We start from the raw sequence: 22,429 nt of genomic DNA, 5'->3' as shown, positions 1-22,429 counted from the left end.
TCCATTTGGTATCATCCTTTCAAGGTTTTTTCCTGTCCATTGTGTTTGTCTTTCATTTGTTCTCCTATGTGTGTTGCCAGTAGAAGCCACAATTCTGTGGGTACTCTAGGTGGTGCAGAAAACACCTAGAAGCTCCTTAGAGGTTCAAGTGCCGATAAACTTCAGCTTTGTGATCTATAAATTTCATTTAGCCAGCAGAGGGTGTCACAGGGCCAGCCTTCCTTCCCTTTAGAGCAAACATGGGTCTCCAGCTGTTTTGGGACTACAACTCCCATCATCCCTAGCTAGCAGGACTAACGGGAAGGGATGATGGGAAACCCTGCTTCAAAGCAACTTTTGCGTTTGGCCTGCAAATATGGGACCTGTCCACTTTTGTATTTTCTTGTATTTTGATTTTCTTGTGACCTGTGTACATTATTTATTTATTTATTTATTTATAGAGGGAAAATTCAAAGAGAAATTGTATGGCAAGTTGTGGAAGAATAAAAGGTTGTGTTTGGGGGGGGAGAAACCCTGGGGCGTGGCCCCCTCAGATATTTTATTGGGGGACAAAGACCCCATGGGCTTTAAGAGTTGGTACCTAGTCCCTACACCCACAGGTCTCAGGAATGTTACAACATAAAAACACAAGATAAAAACACAAAACCGATGTTAATCAGCCAAAGGTGGAGATTTGTCTGGTTCCTAAACATGTTTAATGGTTTTTCCGACCTTTGTATAGATTCTTTGATGGAAAGTGAGATTGGAGCTCCTCCAGAAGCTCTTTCCACATTCCACACACTAATATGTTTTCTCCCCAGTATGAATTCTTTGATGCGAAGTGAGATTGGAGCTTTCAGTGAAGCTCTTTCCACATTCCACACACTGATAGGGTTTCTCCCCTGAATGAATTCTCTGATGCTTAGTGAGATCCGAGCTCGTACTGAAGCTCTTTCCACATTCCACACACTGATAGGGTTTCTCCCCTGTATGAATTCTCTGATGGAAAGTGAGATCAGAGCTCTGACTGAAGCTCTTTCCACATTCCACACACTGATAGGGTTTCTCCCCTGTATGAATTCTTTGATGGGAAGTGAGATCAGAGCTCTGACTTAAGCTCTTTCCACATTCCACACACTGATAGGGTTTCTGCCCTGTATGAATTCTTTGCTGGGAAGTGAGATTGTGGCTGTGACGGAAGCTCTTTCCACATTCCACACACTGATAGGGTTTCTGCCCTGTATGAATTCTTTGATGGGAAGTGAGATTGTTGCTGTGACGAAAGTTCTTTCCACATTCCACACACTGATAGGGTTTCTCCCCTGTATGAATTCTTTGATGCAAAGTGAGATTGGAGCTCTGACTGAAGCTCTTTCCACATTCCACACACTGATAGGGTTTCTCCCCTGTATGAATTCTTTGATGGGAAGTGAGACTGGCGCTCTGACTGAAGCTCTTTCCACATTCCACACACTGATAGGGTTTCTCCCCTGTATGAATTCTTTGATGCGAAGTGAGATAGGAACTCTTTCTGAAGCTCTTTCCACATTCCACACACTGATAGGGTTTCTCCCCAGTATGAATTCTTTGATGGGAAGTGAGAGAGGAGTTCTTCCTGAAGCTCTTTCCACATTCCACACACTGATAGGGTTTCTCCCCAGTATGAATTCTTTGATGGGAAGTGAGTTTGGAGCTACGAACGAAGCTCTTTCCACATTCCACACACTGATAGGGTTTCTCCCCAGTATGAATTCTTTGATGCGAAGTGAGAGTGGAGCTTTCAGTGAAGCTCTTTCCACATTCCACACACTGATAGGGTTTCTCCCCAGTATGAATTCTTTGATGGGAAGAGAGAGAGGAGCTGTGACTGAAGCTCTTTCCACATTCCACACACTGATAGGGTTTCTCCCCAGTATGAATTCTTTGATGCAAAGTGAGTTTGGAGCTATAAGTGAAGCTCTTTCCACATTCCACACACTGATAGGGTTTCTCCCCAGTATGAATTCTTTGATGGGAAGTGAGACTCGCGCTCTGACTGAAGCTCTTTCCACATTCCACACACTGATAGGGTTTCTCCCCTGTATGAATTCTTTGATGCGAAGTGAGATAGGAACTCTTTCTGAAGCTCTTTCCACATTCCACACACTGATAGGGTTTCTCCCCAGTATGAATTCTTTGATGGGAAGTGAGTTTGGAGCTCTGACTGAAGCTCTTTCCACATTCCACACACTTATAGGGTTTCTCCCCAGTATGAATTCTTTGATGGGAAGTGAGACTGGAGCTCTGACTGAAGCTCTTTCCACATTCCACACACTGATAGGGTTTCTCCCCAGTATGAATTCTTTGATGGGAAGTGAGATTAGAGCTATCAGTGAAGCTCTTTCCACATTCCACACACTGATAGGGTTTCTCCCCAGTATGAATTCTTTGATGCGAAGTGAGTTTGGAGCTATAAGTGAAGCTCTTTCCACATTCCACACACTGATAGGGTTTCTCCCCAGTATGAATTCTTTGATGGGAAGTGAGTTTGGAGCTCTTACTGAAGCTCTTTCCACATTCCGCAAACTGATAGGGTTTCTCCCCTGTATGAATTCTCTGATGGGAAGTGAGATCGGTGCTCCTACTGAAGCTCTTTCCACATACCACGCACTGATAAGGTTTCTCCCCTGTATGAATTCTCTGATGCCTAGTGAGAGAGGAGCCCTGACTGAAGCTCTTTCCACATTCCATGCACTGATAGGGTTTCTCCCCTGTATGAATTCTCTGATGCTTAGTGAGATCCGAGCTCGAACTGAAGCTCTTTCCACTTTCCACACACTGATAGAGTTTCTTTCCAAGGATATTTTGTTGATGGGAAGTGGAATGGGAGCGCTGACTGCAGCTTTCTCCACACTCCAAATTTTCACGTGGCTTTTCCTCTCTGGGGATTTTATCGTGGTCACCTTTGTTCTTGATTTCATCATAATCTGCAATGGAGACAAAAAGGGATTAGAGCCTCAAGAACAAATGGAGAAGAAATTAAGGGAGTTCAGTGTGTGTTTCTTACCTTTGTTGTTTGTCAATAACCAACATATTTATTATCAGATTTTGTTGAGTTGTTGACTGCTGCTTTGTTTGCTATAGAGTAGTGGCCAAAATTGTGGAAGACTTTGGCAGAAAAGTGTATTTCAGAGGTTTGATGGCTCATAACACTGCTTCTTTTGGAGTAATATCATACAATTATGTATCAACGGAAATTGTTCATTTACCCATATTCTATCTAATGTTATAGCCAAATAACCAGAAAAAGGAAGCACAACTTGCTTAGGTTGACTGTGTGTCTTTTTGTGGTTGGTTTTTTTGTGTTCTTGTAAAACATAATAAAATTATAGAAATGGCACAAAGAGTTGACTGGTCATCCAGAAAGCGATGTAAAATTGGACTGTTTAATGAACAATGCTACAGTTATGAAGAAACTGATGAAAGATAAGGAAAAACTTAACCAGACTGGCCATTATATATTTTTGAAGAGGTATCAGGAGACTCAGTCACTATAAAATCAGACCGGTAAAGGCAGGGAAAGGTGCACAAAGGCAAGTGACGATGGACGAGTGGAGAGACTGTCCCTACATGACAGAAGAAAATCATCTGGGTGTATACAAGATGACATGGCATGGGAACTGCCCTCGGTTCAGGAGGGAGAGAGGAAAAGCCGAATGGATTACAGAGAGCCTCCAGGGATCATGGGAAGCAGCTCCTCTTCAACAGAGCAGAATAAACACGCCTCCAGTGGAGCGGCGCTGCAGGAGTCGGAAGAGGCAAGACAGTGCCAGGACAACTTGCCTGGGCAGAGTGGGGAGGAGAGGGGTCCTCTGTTACCCACACCCTCCTTGCGCAGAAAGCATCCGCGCAGAGAGGGGAGGTGCAGACTGGGAGTCAAGAAGCTGCTTTGCTGGGGAAAGTTTAGGAACCGCCCACTCACGGATTCTGCCAACGACTGAGTCAGCCACAGGAGAGTGGCGCTCCGGATGGATAAGGTTTATTTTGGCAGCAAAAGCAAGGCTTCACAGCTAAGCAGGGAGATATTTGCCTGCTTGCTCTCGAGCAACCCCTTGGAAACATTACACACACACACATATATATTCTATTTTATACTTCAACAAAAGTGGCGTTATGAGCCATCAAACCTCAGAAATACTTTTCACAAAAGGTTTTCACAATTTTGGCTACATAAATAGATCAGACTATTATTTATGCTTCATGTTTATATATGTGTTGGAATCCGCCCAGAGTGGCTTGGGCAACCCAGCCAAATGGGCAGGGTATAAATAAAAAATATTATTATTTGGATTAGTAACTGGCTTGGATTTGTAACTGGCTGACTGCCCGAACCCAAAGAGTGCTCATCAATGGTTCCTCTTCATCCTGGGGAAGAGTGACTAGTGGGGTGCCACAGGGTTCTGTCTTGGGCCCGGTCTTATTCAACATCTTTATCAACGACTTGGATGATGGACTCAAGGGCATCCTGATCAAATTTGCAGATGACATCAAACTGGGAGGGGTGGCTAACACCCCAGAGGACAGGATCACACTTCAAAACGACCTTGACAGATTAGAGAACTGGGCCAAAACAAACAAGATGAATTTTAACAGGAAGAAATGTAAAGTATTGCACTTGGGCAAAAAAAATGAGAGGCACAAATACAAGATGGGTGACACCTGGCTTGAGAGCAGTACATGTGAAAAGGATCTAGGAGTCTTGGTTGACCACAAACTTGACATGAGCCAACAGTGTGACGTGGCAGCTAAAAAAGCCAATGCAATTCTGGGCTGCATCAATAGGAGTATAGCATCTAGATCAAGGGAAGTAATAATGCCACTGTATTCTGCTCTGGTCAGACCTCACCTGGAGTACTGTGTCCAGTTCTGGGCACCACAATTCAAGAAGAACACTGACAAACTGGAACGTGTCCAGAGGAGGGCAACCAAAATGGTCAAAGGCCTGGAAACGATGCCTTATGAGGAACGGCTAAGGGAGCTGGGCATGTTTAGCCTGGAGAAGAGGAGGTTAAGGGGTGATATGATAGCCATGTTCAAATATATAAAAGGATGTCACATAGAGGAGGGAGAAAGGTTGTTTTCTGTTGCTCCAGAGAAGCGGACACGGAGCAATGGATCCAAACTACAAGAAAGAAGATTCCACCTAAACATTAGGAAGAACTTCCTGACAGTAAGAGCTGTTTGACAGTGGAATTTGCTGCCAAGGAGTGTGGTGGAGTCTCCTACTTTGGAGGTCTTTAAGCAGAGGCTTGACACCCATATGTCAGGAGTGCTCTGATGGTGTTTCCTGCTTGGCAGGGGGTTGGACTCGATGGCCCTTGTGGTCTCTTCCAACTCTATGATTCTATGATTCTACTACAGTGTTACATTGATTTGAGAACAGTTCTGTTCTGGAAAAGATTAAGTTTGTAAACCATCTTCATCATCATCATCATCATTGCTACTACTACCTGAGATTCAATAAGTCTAGCTCTTCTCTGGGATGAATTTTGTTTGGCCCAACCATGGCATCCCCTCCATCTCCATTGTCAGTCATTTCTTTCATAGAATCATAGAGTTGGAAGAGACCACAAGAGCCATCGAGTCCAACCCCCTGCCAAGCAGGAAACACCATCAGAGCACTCCTGACATATGGTTGTCAAGCCTCTGCTTAAAGACCTACAAAGAAGGAGACTCCACCACACTCCTTGGCAGCAAATTCCACTGTCAAACAGCTCTTACTGTCAGGAAGTTCTTCCTAATGTTTTTGATCAACCCAAGACTGACAGGAGCAAATACAAAACCAGAAAACCTGAAGCTACGTATGTGGTGTCCGGTACGTTTCCACAGCTCTCTGGGATGAATTTTGTTTGGCCCAACCATGGCATCCCCTCCATCTCCATTGTCAGTCGTTTCTTTGGTCAACCCAAGACTGACAGGAGCAAAAACAAAAACAGAAAACCTGAAGCTCCACATTTCCTGGACTTGTAGCAGAGCGGCACAGCGAGTGCTGCTTGTGTGTGTGAGCTTGCAGAGTCCAATACACTGCTGTTCCTCTAAATAAGAAAGCTTTATTGTATGTACAGCAAGATAAACCATCGGAAGATGCAGACGTTGCGTCTTCCATGTCTCAGCAGAAAACGAAAGTCAGAAAGAACGAAGAAACAGCTTTCCTGGATGTTGAGAAAGCTCCTCCCCAGATGCAGGACATTCTGAGCTGTTAACCCTGTAAGCTCTAAAGCTCACAACTTATCTTTCCTAACAATTCTGAAGCTGACATTTAAGATGGCCTGGGCAGTTCAGACCAGCCTGATCGTGGTAGGAAAAGGAATAATTTGAGGAAGATTGTTCAAAGAAAAAACGGTAAGTTACTGTTTATTGTGGGGGTGTTAGGTTCCCAGGTGTTATAGGGGGCACTGTTGAGCTCTGTGAAAATATATGAGGTTGGTTCCATAGAGGTATGTTTTGAATTTCCAGGCTGATATGATGATCCCACAGGGAGCCTTACCAAGAGAGGCCACGATCCCACGAGTCTCCTCCATGACGTCCTTATGCAGAGCTCTCTGGTCAGGATCCAGGAACGCCCACTCCTCGTCCGTGAAACGAATGGTGACATCTTCCAAGCAGACTGGACCCTAAAAGAAAAAGGGAAATGTCCTCCTCTGAGACAGCAGAAATATGATCTGCTACACAATGCTCTGTTGTTTCCTTCCTGTAAATAATAATAATAATAATAATAATAATAATAATAATAATAATAATAATAATTTATTATTTATACCCCGCCCATCTGGCTGGGTTGCGGTGTTGTTTCAATAGGATTGCTAGCTGCACATTTTATTTATGGATGCTTATTTTATTCTGCCTTTTAATTATGGGTATCCGTCTTTGTGCAAATAGGTGGTACTCCACCTTGTGGTTTTCAAGTCACTCTGCCTACGCAAGCATTCCAGTTTCCCCGATGGAAGGATCCACTTTCTCCTCTCCTCGTGAGTTGTTCTGGGGAGGTTCCCTCCCAATGCCCTAGGGCCAAATTCAAGGGGTTCATGGGGGCATGGAGGGGGGGAGGAATGGGGGGCAGGCTCCATTTTCCAGCGGATGGCGCTGGTTAGGTGAATCCAGGCCACTATTTGTTCTCATTTGTCCACTGCTTAGAAACCAATTTTTCCATTCAGTGATCAGTCTAGAATTAAGATAAGCCTATTTTGGATGGCCCCCTTCATGAATCACTGCCTTGCCGTGGCGAAGGGGCTTGAATAACTCAGAGAAGCTATGAGCTATGTGGTGCAGGGCCACCCAAGATGGACAGGTCATAGTGGAGAGTTTTGACCAAACGTGATCCACCTGGAGCAGGAACCGGTAAGCCACTCCAGTATCCCTGCCAAGAAAACTCCATGGACAAAGACAACAGGCATATAAAAGTTATGACGCTGGAAGATGAGCCCCTCAGGTCGGAAGGCGTCCAACATGCTACTGAGGAAGAGCGGAGGACAAGTACAAGTAGATTCAGAGCTGATGAAGCGGCTGGGCCAAAGCCGAAAGGATGCTCAGTTGCGGATATGCCTGGAAGCGAAAGGAAAGTCCAATGCTGTAAAGAAAAATATTGCATAGGAACCTGGAATGTAAGAACCATGAACCTTGGTAAGTTGGATGTGGTCAAAAATGAGATGGCAAGAATAAATATTGACATCCTGGGCATCAGTGAACTAAAATGGATGGGAATGGGCGAATTCAGTTCGGATGACCATCACATCTACTACTGTGGGCAAGAATCCTGTAAAAGAAATGGAGTGGCCCTTAGAGTCAACAAAAGAGTGGCAAAAGCTGTACTAGGATGCAATCTCAAAAATGATAGAATGATCTCGATACGAATACAAGGCAGACCTTTTAACATCACAGTAATCCAAGTTTATGCACCAACCACTGGTGCTGAAGAAACTGAAAATGACCAATTCTATGAAGACTTAAAACACCTTATAGAAATGACACCAAAGAGGGATGTTCTTCTCATTATAGGGGATTGGAATGCTAAAGTAGGGAGTCAAGAGATAAAAGGAACAACTGGCAAGTTTGGCCTTGGAGTTCAAAACGAAGCAGGGCAAAGGCTAATAGAGTTCTGCCAAGAGAACAAGCTGGTCATCACAAACACTCTTTTCCAACAACACAAGAGACGACTCTACACATGGACATCACCAGATGGGCAGCATCGAAATCAGATTGATTATATTCTCTGCAGCCAAAGATGGAGAAGCTCTATACAGTCAGCAAAAACAAGACCTGGAGCTGACTGTGGTTCAGATCATCAGCTTCTTATAGCAAAATTCAAGCTTAAACTGAAGGAAGTAGGAAAAACCACTGGGCCGGTAAGATACAATCTAAATCAAATCCCAAATCCCTTATGAATACATAGTGGAAGTGAGGAACAGGTTTAAGGATTTAGATTTGGTGGATAGAGTGCCTGAAGAACTATGGATGGAGGCTCGTAACATTATACAAGAGGCAGCAACTAAAACCATCCCAATGAAAAGGAAATGCAAGAAAGCAAAGTGGCTGTCCAACGAGGCCTTACAAATAGCGGGGGAGAGAAGGCAAGCAAAATGCGAGGGAGATAGTGAAAGATACAGGAAACTGAATGCAGATTTCCAAAGAATAGCAAGGAGAGACAAGAAGGCCTCCTTAAACAAGCAATGCAAAGAAATAGAGGAAAACAATAGAATGGGAAAAACCAGAAATCTGTTCAAGAAAATTGGAGATATGAAAGGAACATTTTGTACAAAGATTTTCATAATAAAAGACAAAAGTAGAAAGGACCTATCAGAAGCAGAAGACATCAAGAAGAGGTGGCAAGATCAGTCTACATCCCAATCCCAAAGAAGGGCAGTGCCAAAGAATGCTCCAACTACCGCACAATTGCACTCATTTCACACGCTAGCAAGGTTATGCTTAAAATTCTACAAGGCAGGCTCAAGCAGTATGTGGACCGAGAACTCCCAGAAGTGCAAGCTGGATTTAGAAGAGGCAGAGGAACCAGAGACCAAATTGCAAACATGCGCTGGATTATGGAGAAAGCTAGAGAGTTCCAGAAAGACATCTACTTCTGCTTCATTGACTATGCAAAAGCCTTTGACTGTGTCGACCACAGCAAACTATGGCAAGTTCTTAAAGAAATGGGAGTGCCTGATCACCTCATCTACAGTTAGAACTGGATATGGAACAACTGATTGGTTCAAAATTGGGAAAGGAGTACGACAAGGCTGTATATTGTCCCCCTGCTTATTTAACTTATATGCAGAATTCATCATGCGAAAGGCTGGGCTGGATGAATCCCAAGCCGGAATTAAGATCGCCGGAAGAAATATCAACAACCTCAGATATACAGATGACACAACCTTGATGGCAGAAAGTGAAGAGGAATTAAAGAACCTTTTAATGAGGGTGAAAGAGGAGAGCACAAAATATGGTCTGAAGCTCAACATCAGAAAAGCGAATATCATGGCCACTGGTCCCATCACCTCCTGGCAAATAGAAGGGGAAGAAATGGAAGCAGTAAGAGCTTTTATTTTCTTGGGCTCCATGATCACTGCAGATGGTGACAGCAGTCACAAAATTAAAAGACGCCTGCTCCTTGGGAGAAAGGTGATGGCATACCTAGACAGCATCTTAAAAAGCAGAGACATCGGGACATCCGGTCGGCGCCAGCGTTTAATGGCGGTCCTCCCTCCGAGCTCCGGAGGAGGACTGCTTCGCGAGTCCAAGCGGGGGACCCCTAAAATCAAGCGGGGGACCCCTAAAATCACAGGCGCGGAAGCCTGTGAACAAGGAGACTCGGTGGGCACCAGAAGCGCCCCCTTACTGCGAAAGAGCCTTTTTAAAGGCTCCGGAACGGCATCGGGAGAGCGCGGTGCTGAGAGTCGCAACCCCGCTCGCGGAGCGAAGCCGTGTCGCCATGAACAGAGAGCGCTGATTCCTTCCTGTAAATTGAAATTGGATCGAAAAACCCGTGAGTAGGATTGAACGATTATCTGGACTTTAAAAATTTAAAAATCTGAAATTTGGCCGGAAACGGGGAAGGTTAAAATTAAGGAAGTCTGCCTTCCCCCGACTGCATGACAGATAAAGCAACGAAAATATAAAGCTGCATCTGAATGAAAATACTGTAGGACTGTTTAAGCCTGGCATCGGACACGAACCTCCTCTCTAGCAAGCAGGGGCAGAGGGGAGAAAAAGCAACTTTATTAACCTGCATGACCTATTTGAAAGAGAAAAGTTTTCCGCTGTCTTAATCCCCTGAAACGGACTGCCAAAATAAGACACCAGGACAGAGAACTGATTTTAGAAACTTGTTACAAAGCTACATAGTTGATATTCTACCTGATACAAAGTTTTGGGGCTTTGCTGCCACAACATATTGAACTGTGTTGACAGAGAAACTACATAGAAAAAGTGTTGCAGCATTTATATTGAAGTTTCCTGGTTTCTTTGTTCTTAGTTCTGTGTTTCCTTCACTTGGACATTTTGTTTTGCTCCCTCTAGAGGGTTGAGAAGTAACAGTTGCAAAGCAACAGATTAAGACAGTGGGATTTTCCATCAGGGAACTGCTCCTGTGAGAACGTCCTTGGGACATGAGCGGCCCAGCGGATGAGATAACCACTAGAGCTAAAGCAAAACAACAACAACAAAAGAAAAGAGGCTCAATATCAAGCCTAACACCGACAGGAGCAGCTGGGCAAGAAAAAGTGACAGCTGTTTCCATGGATTCAATGACACAGGCGTTACTCAAGATAAATCAATCTTTAGAAGCTTTGACAAAGCAGAGTACAGAAAATTCACAAAAATTAACAGAACTAACAGCAAGGTTGGACTTGAATACGAAAAGTGTGACTTCTAATAAGGAATCTATAAATAAACTGATTGAAGAAAACTCTGCAACACGTAAAATTGCAGAGGACGCCAGAAATATTGTGAAGAGACACAGGAAAAATTAGAACCGATCTCCAAAAAAGTATATGAACATGATGCGGCCTTGTCTTTGCTGGAATTACAGAGAAAGGAGAGAAACTTGAAATTAAGATTAGTTCCTGAAAGTGAAGGGGACAGCCTCGTGGAGTTTCTCACACAAGAGTTTTCTGACTTTTGGCAGGAAGAATTGCAGGAGGAAGAATTTAAGATCACAACAGCATTTAGATTGGGCAGGAGACAGAACATAAAGACTCCGAGGGATTGCCTGATTACTTTTAGATCCAAGGAAGAAAGGGACAAAATATTAAAACTACATTACCAAAAGGCCTTGGAAATTGAAAATCCCCATATACAAATCTTCAAGGACATTCCTAAATATATTCTGGAGGTGAGAACCTTCTACAAAGATCTGGTCTACCTGCTGAAAAGGAACAATATACTTTTTAGGTGGGAGTTCCCACAAGGACTGTCCTTCAACTACAAGGGAAAGAAGGTGAAAATAAAAACAATTCAAGACAAAGAGAAGTTTTTGGAGAAAAACCACGAGGATCTGCAGAAGGGAACGGTAGACCCAACCTCAGAGGTAAAAGGAGCTGTAGACATCCTGAATCTATCATTTGGACTTAAACCACCATCAGAGGAAGAGCAGCAACTTGGAGCGGTAGGAGGAGTGAATGCTAAATAACAAGATGGCCCTGCAATTCCTTAGTTGGAATTGTAATGGGCTGAACATGCCTACGAAAAGACGCCAAGTTTTTCATATTTTGAAAAGAGAACAATTGGATTTGATTTGTTTACAAGAAACTCATGTGACCACGGTACACAGGAAATTACTTATAAATAAAAGACTAGGACAAGAATTCATCTCATCGGATAAAGTTAAGAAAAGAGGAGTGGTGATTTATGCAAAAGAGAAATTGGCCCCAAAAATGATGTTTAAAGATGAACAAGGAAGATACCTGGCAATTGAAATACAAATACAAGGAGAAAAATTGTTAATAGTCAGAATTTATGCACCAAATGAAGGGAAGGCGGAATTTTTTAAGAAGCTGCATGAAACTCTGAAAGACTATTTGGACTACAATGTAGTAATCATGGGAGATATGAATGGTGTGGTTTCTACAAATATGGACAAGGCACAAAGACAGACAATCTCTAAGGAAGGGAGACTTCTGAAGACCTTCTTTGAAATGACTGAAAATATGGACTTGATAGATATTTGGAGAACAAGGAACCCTCTCGAAAGAGAGGGAACTTTCTTCTCTCAAGCAATGATGACCTGGACCAGAATCGACCAAATCTGGATTACTAGTGGGCTGGCTCCAAAGATCAAGAAGATAGAAATCTGCCCAAAGACTTGCTCTGACCATAACGCCGTGAAGATGGAAATGAAACTTACAACAACTGGTCAATTCAGATGGAGAATGAATGACACCCTGTTTCGAGATGAGGAGATCCACAGAAAGGCCCAAAAAACCTTAAAGGACTATTTTGAAATAAACCTAAAAACTGATGTAGAAAAAAGAGTGATCTGGGACGCAAGTAAAGCTGTGATGCGAGGATTCCTAATTCAACAAAATTCGGTAAAAAAGAGAAAGCAAAATGAGAAGAAGGAAAAGATCTTGGAAAAGATAAAAGAAGGAGAGAAGAAATTGAGATCAAAACCAAAGTCCCAGGAGATTTTGAGAGATTAAGCTATATCAGACACAATATATGGAATTGATGAATCAAGAGATTGAGTGGAAGATAAAGCAAATGAGACAAAAGACATTTGAATCTGCGGATAAATGTGGCAAACTTCTGGCTTGGCAATTGAAGAAAAGACAGAAACTAAATACAGTTACAAATCTAGAAGTGGATGGAAAGAATATAACTAAACCCAACGAGATTAGAAACTGTTTCTTGAGCTATTTTAAAAAAAATATATTCACAAGGACCGCAGAACGAAGAGGATATAGATGAATTCCTTAAAAAATATGGATTACAAAAAATCTCTTATCAAAGTAAGGTGGATCTAAATCAAAGAATAACAGAACAAGAGATAGAAGGTGCCATTCAGAACATGCAATTGGGCAAATCTCCAGGACCAGATGGACTGACTTCCAGATACTATAAAGCTTTGAAGGAGTGGTTGGTACAACCGTTAAAGGAAGTCTGCAACGAGATTTTGGAGGGGAAAGGGGCGCCAGAATCGTGGAAAGAAGCTTATATTACACTCATACCAAAGACAGAGACTGAAAAGACTCAGCTTAAGAACTACCGCCCAATATCATTACTCAATGTGGATTACAAAATTTTTGCAGACATTTTGGCAAAAAGATTGAAAAGAGTGTTGATGGAGAAGATTCACAAGGACCAAGCAGGCTTTCTCCCAAAAAGGCGTTTATCAGATAATGTGAGGAACATAATAGACATTTTGGAAGTATTGGAGGTGAATATAAACACTAAAGCAGTACTGATATTTGTGGACGCGGAGAAAGCCTTTGACAATATTTCTTGGAGTTTTATGAAAAAGAATCTTCATGGGATGGGGGTAGGCCAAGGATTCGAGAATGGTATGGGTGCGATATATTCTGAACAAAAAGCTAAGTTGATTGTAAATAATGTGATAACTGAAGAACTTAAGATAGAAAAAGGGACACGACAGGGGTGCCCAATTTCCCCACTACTTTTTATCTCGGTTCTGGAGGTGTTGCTAAATATGATTAGAGATGACCAGCAGGTTAAAGGTGTACAGGTCGGAGCAAAACATTACAAGTTAAGAGCTTTTGCAGATGATTTGGTACTTACTTTACAAGAGCCAGATACTAGTACAAAAAGGGTGTTGGAGATAATTCAAGAATTTGGTCAGGTGGCCGGATTTAAATTGAATAAACAAAAGACTAAAGTTTTGGGGGGGAAATTGACAGGTATGGAGAGGGAGAAATTCCAGAATGAAACAGGTTTGACAGTGGTTAAGAAGGTGAAATACCTAGGGGTTCATCTGACATCTAAAAACTTGAACTTGTATAAAGACAATTATGAAAAATGTTGGTCAGAAATCAAAAAAGATCTAGAAATATGGTCAAATTTGAAATTGTCAATGTTAGGCCGAATTGCAGTTATCAAGATGAATGTACTGCCTAGAATGTTATTTTTGTTTCAAACCTTGCAGATTCTTGACAAGATGGACTGTTTCAAGAGGTGGCAGAAAGACATTTCGAAATTTGTCTGGCAGGGCAAAAAGCCCAGAATAAAATTTAAAATAGTGACAGATGTAAAAGAAAGAGGGGGATTTGCCCTGCCGGACTTAAAATTGTACTACGAAGCAGCAGCGTTTAGCTGGCTGAAAGAGTGGATGCTCCTCGAGAATACAGATATCTTGGATTTAGAAGGTTTCAATAACACATTTGGTTGGCATGCATACTTATGGTATGATAAAATTAAAGTGCATAGGGCTTTCAAAAACCATATTGTTAGAAAAGCATTATATAATGTTTGGATAAGATACAATGACTTGTTGGAAAACAAAACCCCTAGATGGTTGTCACCCTTGGAGGCTAAGGCATTGAAAAAACTCAATATGGAGGCCGAATGGCCAAAGTATTGGGAAATTTTGGAACAAGATGGAGATAAATTGAAGTTACAGAGTCATGAGAAATTGAAACCCAAAGTACGAGATTGGCTCCATTATTATCAAATAATGGAGGTTTACAAACAGGACAGGAAAATTGGCTTCCAGGTGGAGAAATCAAAATTAGAAACTGAACTGTTAAAACCCAATACTAAGAACTTGTCAAGAATGTATAATTTGCTGCTGAAATGGAATACACAAGACGAAACAGTTAAATCAGCTATGATTAAGTGGGCACAGGACACTGGTCATAACATTATGTTTGCTGACTGGGAATGGTTGTGGAACACCGGGATAAAATTCACGGCATGCAATGCTTTAAAGGAAAATATTATGAAAATGATCTATAGGTGGTACACGACCCCAGTCAAGCTAGCAAAGATTTACTATTTGCCTGATAACAAGTGCTGGAAATGTAAAGAATCTGAAGGTACTTTCTACCACCTTTGGTGGACGTGCCCAAAGATTAAGGCCTTCTGGGAGATGATATATAATGAAATGAAAAAAGTATTTAAATGTACCTTCCCTAAGAAACCAGAGGCCTTTCTCTTGCGCATTGTCGGCCAATTGGTGCTAAAGAAAGATAGAACTTTCTTTATGTGTGCTACGACAGCAGCAAGAATACTTATCGCAAAGTATTGGAAGACACAAGATCTACCCACCTTGGAAGAATGGCAGATGAAAGTGATGGACTATATGACACTGGCTGAGACGACTGGCAGAATCCGTGATCAGAGGAAAGAGACGGCGGAAGAGGATTGGAAGAAATTCAAAGTTTATCTTAAGAACTATTATAAAATTGATGAATGCTAAAATGTTGAGGTGTTGAGAAAGAAAAAGGGATTACAGTGACATAAGATTAAGTTGAAGAAAAGACTAAGAGGACACATATTTGATAAAATTACTTAGAAGCTGCTGAAATAATTTTGGAAATTGGGATGCAGAAATGGGAGGTATGGGGGAGTCCGATAAATGAGGGTTATGAAAAAAAGGTTATGAAATTATACATGTTTGTTTGTCTTTTTATTTGTTTGTATTGTTTAAAAAATGTTGTAAAACCAATAATTTTTTTTTTTTTTAAAGCAGAGACATCACCTTACCAACAAAGGTCCGTATAGTTAAAGCCACGGTCTTCCCAGTAGTGATGTATGGAAGTGAGAGCCGGACCATAAAGAAGGCTGATCGCCAAAGAATTGATGCTTTTGAGTTATGGTGCTGGAGGAGACTCTTGAGAGTCCCATGGACTGCAAGAAGATCAAACGTATCCATTCTTAAAGAAATTAGCCCTGAGTGCTCACCGGAAGGACAGACTGTGAAGTTGAGGCTCCAATACTTTGGCCACCTCATGAGAAGAGAAGACTCCCTGGAAAAGACCCTGTTGTTGGGAAAGATGGAGGGTACAAGGAGAAGGGGACGACAGAGAATGAGATGGTTGGACAGTGTTCTCGAAGCTACAAACATGAGTCTGATCAAACTGTGGGAGGCAGTGGAAGACAGGAGTGCCTGGCGTGCTCTGGTCCATGGGGTCACGAAGAGTCGGACACGACTAAACAACTAAACAACAACAACAATTTTGGATGGCCATCTGTCTTGGATGATCTAGCAACGCAGGGGGTTGGACTTGATGACCCTTGGGGTCCCTTTCAACTCCAGGATTCCATGAAAACTGCAACTACAGATGAATCCTACTGACAAAATTCAGAAGGCTGGTGTCAGAGTTCTATGGGTAGGAAATCCCACAGTACACAGCTGGAGTTCACACTTTCTTACCAAAAACACGGTATTCACAGACTTGGCTGAGTTTCGGGCCTCATGAGAACAGCAGCTCATTCCCAGAGGGTCTGTAAGTTTGCATAATCTAGCAGAGATTCCTGCAACGCAGGGGGTTTCCTGGCTCTGAGAGACAAGCAGGGAGGGTGGCTTCTGGCAGAAGGAGAGGGAGCCACCGATGGCTCCTCCTTCTCCTGACTCACCTCTGCCTCTCGACTTCCCTCTCCCACTCGCCTCCTTCCTCTTCTGCCTCTGATTCTGCACTGCATTCTGCCACAGAGTCTCCCAGCTCACTAAGCCCTGTTACCCCTTTAGCTTCTGACATCTCCTCTTCCCAGGCTTCTCCCTCTGATCACTCATCCTTCCTCCACCTCCACTCCTTGGGCTCTGAGCCATCTTCCCTTCCTGGTTCCCCAGCTGCTTCCTCCCACCATTCCTCTGTGCCCAACCAGTCCATGATATTGCTCCATCCCTCAGCCTCTGTCCCCACAAGGCAGCTTCCCCTGACCTGATCTGGTTCCACAGCCGCTGCTTCCCTTCTGCCCCCATGAGAAGGCGGATCAGGAGGTCTTGCTGGCATCATTCTGTCACCTGCAAGAGAAAAAATGTAAACAGGACGCCAGGAGTGCCTGCTTCTCTCACAGGGGAAACAGGGCATCTCTAACAACAGATGGGCCTTTGAGAAGGACTTACCTACTGAGAGCATTTGGATGTTTGTGCCCATTTCATATGTTAGATGTGCAGAAACCCATCTCCCCTCCTCTGGACCCTTGTTCCCAACTGCCTCCCCGCAAAAGAAGATGAAAAGAATATCAGTGTTTATTTAAAAAAAAGGTTCTGTTGGCATAAAAGAGTCCCCGAGAAGAGTATCCTTGCAGAGTACTGGTGTAGCTGGTCTGTGAGTCGCCTACTGTGGTCCTCTAGGAGTTCAGACTGTTCCAGTAGCCGATGCTGAGTGCTTTCCTGATCCTCAGATCCTAGCTGCCCCAGCGTCACTGCAGACAGTTACAGCTTGCCACCAACTGCTCCAACGCACAGCCACTGGCTCCATACACCACCAGGACTCACCAGCTCCCTGCTCAGATGCTGTCAGTCGTTTTGCACTCTGCACAAGCTCAGAAACACTGGGCCCATAACCTGTCAGTGTTTGTAAAAAAGGGGGGGGGTTCTGACCTCCCTTTGTTGCCTCAGCCTGGTCCTCGGACCCTTGTTGGCATAAAAGAGTCCACGAGAAGAGTATCCTTGCAGAGTACTTTCTGCTTTTATTCTTAAAAGCCTTTCTGCAAAAGCGACTGACCAACTGTACACAAAAGCAACTGACCAACTGTACACACTGTTGGTTTCTGCTTCCTCACTGAACAGCAAATGTATGTCACAAGACATTGTTTTGCATTCCACACTCCAAGTTACTGTTGGATTCCCACAGGAATGGGAGACTGGATGTGACGTACACTGGTTTGCTGTTTTTCACTCTTCTCTCGGTTTCTTTGTTAGAGAGACAGGTTGCTTCTCTGCTCTCACAGAGGCAAGATGCATGTTTGTATTCTCTCAGCATAGAGTGGAAATAAAGTTGAGAATGTGGCACATACTGCTTATCCTTCTGCTGTGTGGACTACTCTGCTTGGGCTCAAGATAAGACGAGCCTGTATCAGCTTCAGATGGGCCGAAGCTGGTCAAAATCTCACACACACATCAACACTACCAGCTTTCACCAACCAACCAACCCAACCCAAACTAACATTTCTCACTCTATATATACAACCTGGTGCACGCCGCTGACCCAGCTTTTTAAGCATTAAAGAAACAGCTGCCAATTTTTAGCCGTGACAAAGAACCCTCAGATGAGTTGGAAAACCAACAGAATGACACCAGTGGAGAAAAACCACCTTCCTCCTTACCCAGTGGCCTCTCTCTGGTGTCCAACGGAGGCCTCTCTGCCTCACAGGAATCCAGGTCCATTTCTGCAAAGAGATCCATTCCCTGAAAAAGAAACAAGGATTCAAAACAGAGAATGGGGAGAAATATTAGTAAAAGAATGACAAAGACAAAAACATTCAGGCTGTTACATCTCATTCCATGGATGCCTTCCCAGAAAACAGATGGGCCAACAGTAGAGCATTATGGGATGTTCTCCGTCCTGTTTGGAGCCCCTTGGGAGTATCCAGAGGAAAGTCTCTCTCACCTGCTTTCTCTCTGCCTGCTTTCTCTCCTCTGCCTGACTCAGGAGGAAACCTTCGGACAGGGCCACCGCTTGGGAACTGGTCTCCGCTCCACAGTCCCTCACCCAGCTCTCCATCTCCGGTGGAAGGACAGCCAGGAACTGCTCCAAGATCACCAGGTCCAGCATCTCAGCTTTCGTGTGCCTTTCTGGCTTCAGCCACTGATGGTCAAGGTGGTAGAGTCGGCTGCAAACCTCTCGGGGTCCTTTGGCCTCCTGGCAGCAGAACTGCCTCAACTGCTGGCTCTGCACCTCTGAGCGGAGGGTGTCCTCCTCACCCAGGATCTTCTGCACTGGGTTTTCCCAGAATCCCCCACTGCTCCCAGTTTGGATGTCATGGCCTCTTCCTGCTTCAGGGCCAGCTGAGTCTTGCTCATCCATCTGTGCTCTCAGGAAGCCTGTGAGAGATCGGAAGGAACCTTTTGGTCTTCTGCCAAGTTCTGTCTGTCTGAATGAAAAGCTCTAGCAAATCCTACAAAGCAAATACATTGTTCTGTTACAGAATTTGTAGGTCAGTAGAAGAAAAAGATTCCCTGAGCAAGCATGGATGCGTCTTGCTGGGAACTAGGGCTGGACTGCACCGCATTCCAGTCCATGAGCTATCTTTTTGGGGGGAAAGAAGAGTAGGAGAAGAAATATGTCTCTAGCCTTCTAGCAATGCAAAATGTGGAGGCAACTGAACGGATTAATGTGAGGTGAATCAGTCTGGTTTCTGCTGCCTTCCAGTCAATGCATGAAGTCAGAACTGACAGACAAGAGAGTCATTTGCATCTTGTGAATAATGGATGCTTGGCTCTAGTGGGGGTCCTCACCTGGGGGTCCTCAGGAGTTGTTCTCCCCCCACCCCCACTCCCCTGCTTCTGTCTCCTTTTCTTGCACTTGGACTCTCTGCCGCTCTCCAGACAGACTCCTGGGGTGGGGTCCCTTTTTCTTTGCTCCGAGGGCCAGGAATGTATCTGGCCAACCCCTGAGGGCCAAGTGGATGAGGCCAAAGACACCTCCCTTGAAATTTAGGCGGGTAATTTAGTATTAGTAATAATAATAATAATAATAATTTATTATTTGTACCCCGCCCATCTGGCTGGGTTTCCCCAGCCACTCTGGGCGGCTTCCAACAAAGATGAAAGATACACTAAAATGTCACATATTAAAAACTTCCCTGAACAGGGCTGCCTTCAGATGTCTCCTGAATGTCAGGTAGTTGTTTATCGCTTTGACATCTGATGGGAGGGCGTTCCACAGGGCGGGCGCCACTACCGAAAAGGCCCTCTGCCTGGTTCCCTGTAACTTGGCCTCTTGCAGTGAGGGAACCGCCAGAAGGCCCTCGGAGCTGGACCTCAGTGTCCGGGCAGAACGATGGGGGAGGAGACGCTCCTTCAGATATACTGGACAGAGGCCATTTAGGGCTTTAAAGGTCAGCACCAACACTTTGAATTGTGCTCGGAAACGTACTGGGAGCCAATGTAGGTCTTTCAAGACCAGTGTTATATGGTCTCGGCGGCCGCTCCCAGTCACCAGTCTAGCTGCCGCATTCTGGATTAGTTGTAGTTTCCGGGTCACCTTCAAAGGTAGCCCCACGTAGAGCGTGTTGCAGTAGTCCAAGCGTGAGATAACTAGAGCATGCACCACTCTGGCGAGACAGTCCGCAGGCAGGTAGGGTCTTAGCCTGCGTACCAGGTGGAGCTGGTAGACAGCTGCCCTGGACACAGAGTTAACCTGTGCCTCCATGGACAGCTGTGAGTCCAAAATGACTCCCAGGCTGCGCACCTGGTCCTTCAGGGGCACAGTTGCCCCATTCAGGACCAGGGAATCCTCCACACCTGCTCACCTCCTGTCCCCCAAAAACAGTACTTCTGTCTTGTCAGGATTCAACCTCAATCTGTTAGCCGCCATCCATCCTCCAACCGCTTCCAGACACTCACACAGGACCTTCACCGCCTTCACTGGTTCTGATTTAAAAGAGAGGTAGATGGCTTAACACACACATAGCCATTGATGCCAAGGTCCCTGGAGGCTCAGTGCGTAGCAGCGCCCATTTCCGGCTGGTTTTCCAGCAACAATCCCTTTGGGGCAGAGAGGATGTGGTCCTGGGATGCCCTGCTCTGGGTGCGAGGGGATTGCTGCAGTGGCCTCCGTGGGGAGCTGCCCTGGGAGACACTGGGAAACTGGTCCCCAATGCAGCAGCCAGACTCTGGGCTGGGATCCCTCTTTTTACTCCTCTCCTTTCTCTCCCACCTTCCCTTCCTTCCTCCACGTGGGGGTTTTTTTTAGGGGGGGGCTAGTCCACCTTCTTCTCCAGCTTTGGAAAATCATTTGCAGGTGTTCCCTCTGTTGTGCAATGAGGCTGAGCGACGTCACACAGAGTCAAAGTCCCAGGGACTCCTTTGTTTAAAAAAATGAGATTTCGTGGGAGAGTCATTGTTTTTCTGAAAGGGGGGGGGAGGGCCAAATGAGTTTGGGATCCTCTGATCTGCAGGAAGGAGAGCGTGGCAGACCTGGCCCCTCCCTGGCAGGACCCTCTCCTCCCTGACTTGGGGTCCCCCCCTGCAGGAGCAGATCAGGCCCCCCAGGCCCCCTCCCCTGCTGCAGCACTGGGACCCCCACCAGATCCCAGAGAGAGAGAGAGGAGACTCACCAGATCCCAGAGAGAGAGAGAGGAGACTCACCAGATCCCAGGAGGGGAGAGCGAGGCAGCCCTTGCAGCAGAGACACAAAGCAGGAAAGGACTGGGGAGGGAGGGGATTGGCTCTGGAGGACCTGGCCCCCCCTTGCTTCCTGTCCTCTCTAGGAAGGCAGCTCGGTTCCCTTTAACCCTTGCCAAGCCGAGTCCCTGCAGCTCAGCCCTCTCTCAGATTCTTATTATTTCTTATGGATTAAGGGGGGCAGCTGCCCCCCCCTGGCTACGCCCATGCCCAGATATCCTTTTGGGGGGGGTGAGGCTCTTGGCTGGACTCTGAGCATCTGCCTCCCTTGGCCAGAAACCAGAGGAAGAGCTTGCAGGGAAAAGGGCTTTGCAGGAGGCAAGGAAGCTCCTCCTGGAATTCAGGAGTGGAGAGAGAGGAGGGGATCCCAGGGTCATCTAGTCCAACCCCCAGCAATGCAGGAATCTCAGCTGAAGCATCCATGGCAGATGGCCGTCCGATCTCTGCTGAGAAACCTCCAAGGAAGGAGAGTCCCCCCCCCACCTCCCAAGGGAGACCTTTCCCTGCCCAACTGCCCCTCAAGGCAGCGGGTCCTGAGTTCTAGCCCTGCTGAAAGAATCACACTGGCTGCTGAGGAGGAACCCAGCAAAGTTCAAAATAAATAAATCCCAATTTCATCATAAATGAGTAATACTTTCCTATGCACGCTTTTTATACTAATATACAAAAGTATGCCATTCCCTTGTCCAGAAATGCTTAATTGCTAATTCAATGGACTGAAAATGGATGGTTATTGTTATTATTATATTTAGGGAAGCTTTTAATGTTTGATGGACTATTGTATTTTAATATTTTGTTGGAAGCCGCCAAGAGTGGCTGGGGAAACCCAGCCCGATTGGTGGGGTATAAATAAATTATTATTATTAATTAATTAATTAATTAATTAATTAATTAAATTGACCAGGTGACTGTTCTCCTTTCGAAAGACGCAAGTGGAATCTCCACGATTGCTAATAGCATAACATTGAAAGGCTAGTGAAATATGGGGAACCCTAGAGCATCTGCTTGGCATGCAGAATGTCCCATTGTCAGCCCCTGACATCTCCTGCAATGGCTGGACGAAATCCCTGCCTGAAACTCTGGGGAGCTGCTGCCAGTCAGTGTAGGCCAGGGGTCCTCATCCAGCTCGCCAGGGTCATGAATTTGGCCTCCACGGCCATTTCAGGACCC

General features: G+C 44.8%; 3 protein-coding genes across 4 annotated transcripts in view; 1 reads left to right on the top strand and 2 right to left on the bottom strand.

The window, feature by feature from the left end:
• Nucleotides 1-22,429, bottom strand: part of LOC309530282 (uncharacterized protein) — a 487,095-nt gene that overhangs the window by 59,694 nt on the left and 404,972 nt on the right. The gene's annotated exons all lie outside the window — the stretch shown is intronic.
• Nucleotides 1-22,429, top strand: part of LOC309530352 (uncharacterized protein) — a 302,362-nt gene that overhangs the window by 252,195 nt on the left and 27,738 nt on the right. The window lies entirely within an intron of this gene.
• Nucleotides 673-19,024, bottom strand: LOC309530305 (uncharacterized protein). Of its 2 annotated transcripts, XM_082219108.1 has the most exons (5): nucleotides 18,522-19,024; nucleotides 18,238-18,319; nucleotides 16,848-16,930; nucleotides 6,506-6,632; nucleotides 673-2,945 (listed from the first exon to the last, which is right to left on the bottom strand). In XM_082219108.1, exons 1-5 carry the CDS (start codon nucleotides 18,936-18,938, stop codon nucleotides 781-783), a joined length of 2,874 nt encoding a protein of 957 aa, XP_082075234.1. In that variant the 5' UTR covers nucleotides 18,939-19,024; the 3' UTR covers nucleotides 673-780. The 2 variants fall into 2 exon arrangements, with proteins under 2 accessions (XP_082075234.1, XP_082075235.1); XM_082219109.1 differs by lacking the exons at nucleotides 16,848-16,930; nucleotides 18,238-18,319; nucleotides 18,522-19,024 and adding an exon at nucleotides 16,340-16,820.

Source organism: Podarcis vaucheri (genome assembly GCF_965113315.1).
Source record: "Podarcis vaucheri genome assembly, chromosome: 4".
NCBI classification, from domain to species: domain Eukaryota; kingdom Metazoa; phylum Chordata; class Lepidosauria; order Squamata; family Lacertidae; genus Podarcis; species Podarcis vaucheri.
This window is presented reverse-complemented; position numbering and strand designations above follow the sequence as displayed.

Excerpts from the sequence above, each read along its gene's own strand:
- LOC309530305 (XM_082219108.1), bottom strand. The coding sequence starts at position 18,938 with ATGGATGAGCAAGACTCAGCTGGCCCTGAAGCAGGAAGAGGCCATGAC. Across the intron at positions 18,320-18,521 it reads AGCAGGCAGAGAGAAAGCAG|GGAATGGATCTCTTTGCAGA; the intron begins GTGAGAGAGACT and ends TTTCTTTTTCAG. Across the intron at positions 2,946-6,505 it reads TGGGATCGTGGCCTCTCTTG|ATTATGATGAAATCAAGAAC; the intron begins GTAAGGCTCCCT and ends TCTCCATTGCAG.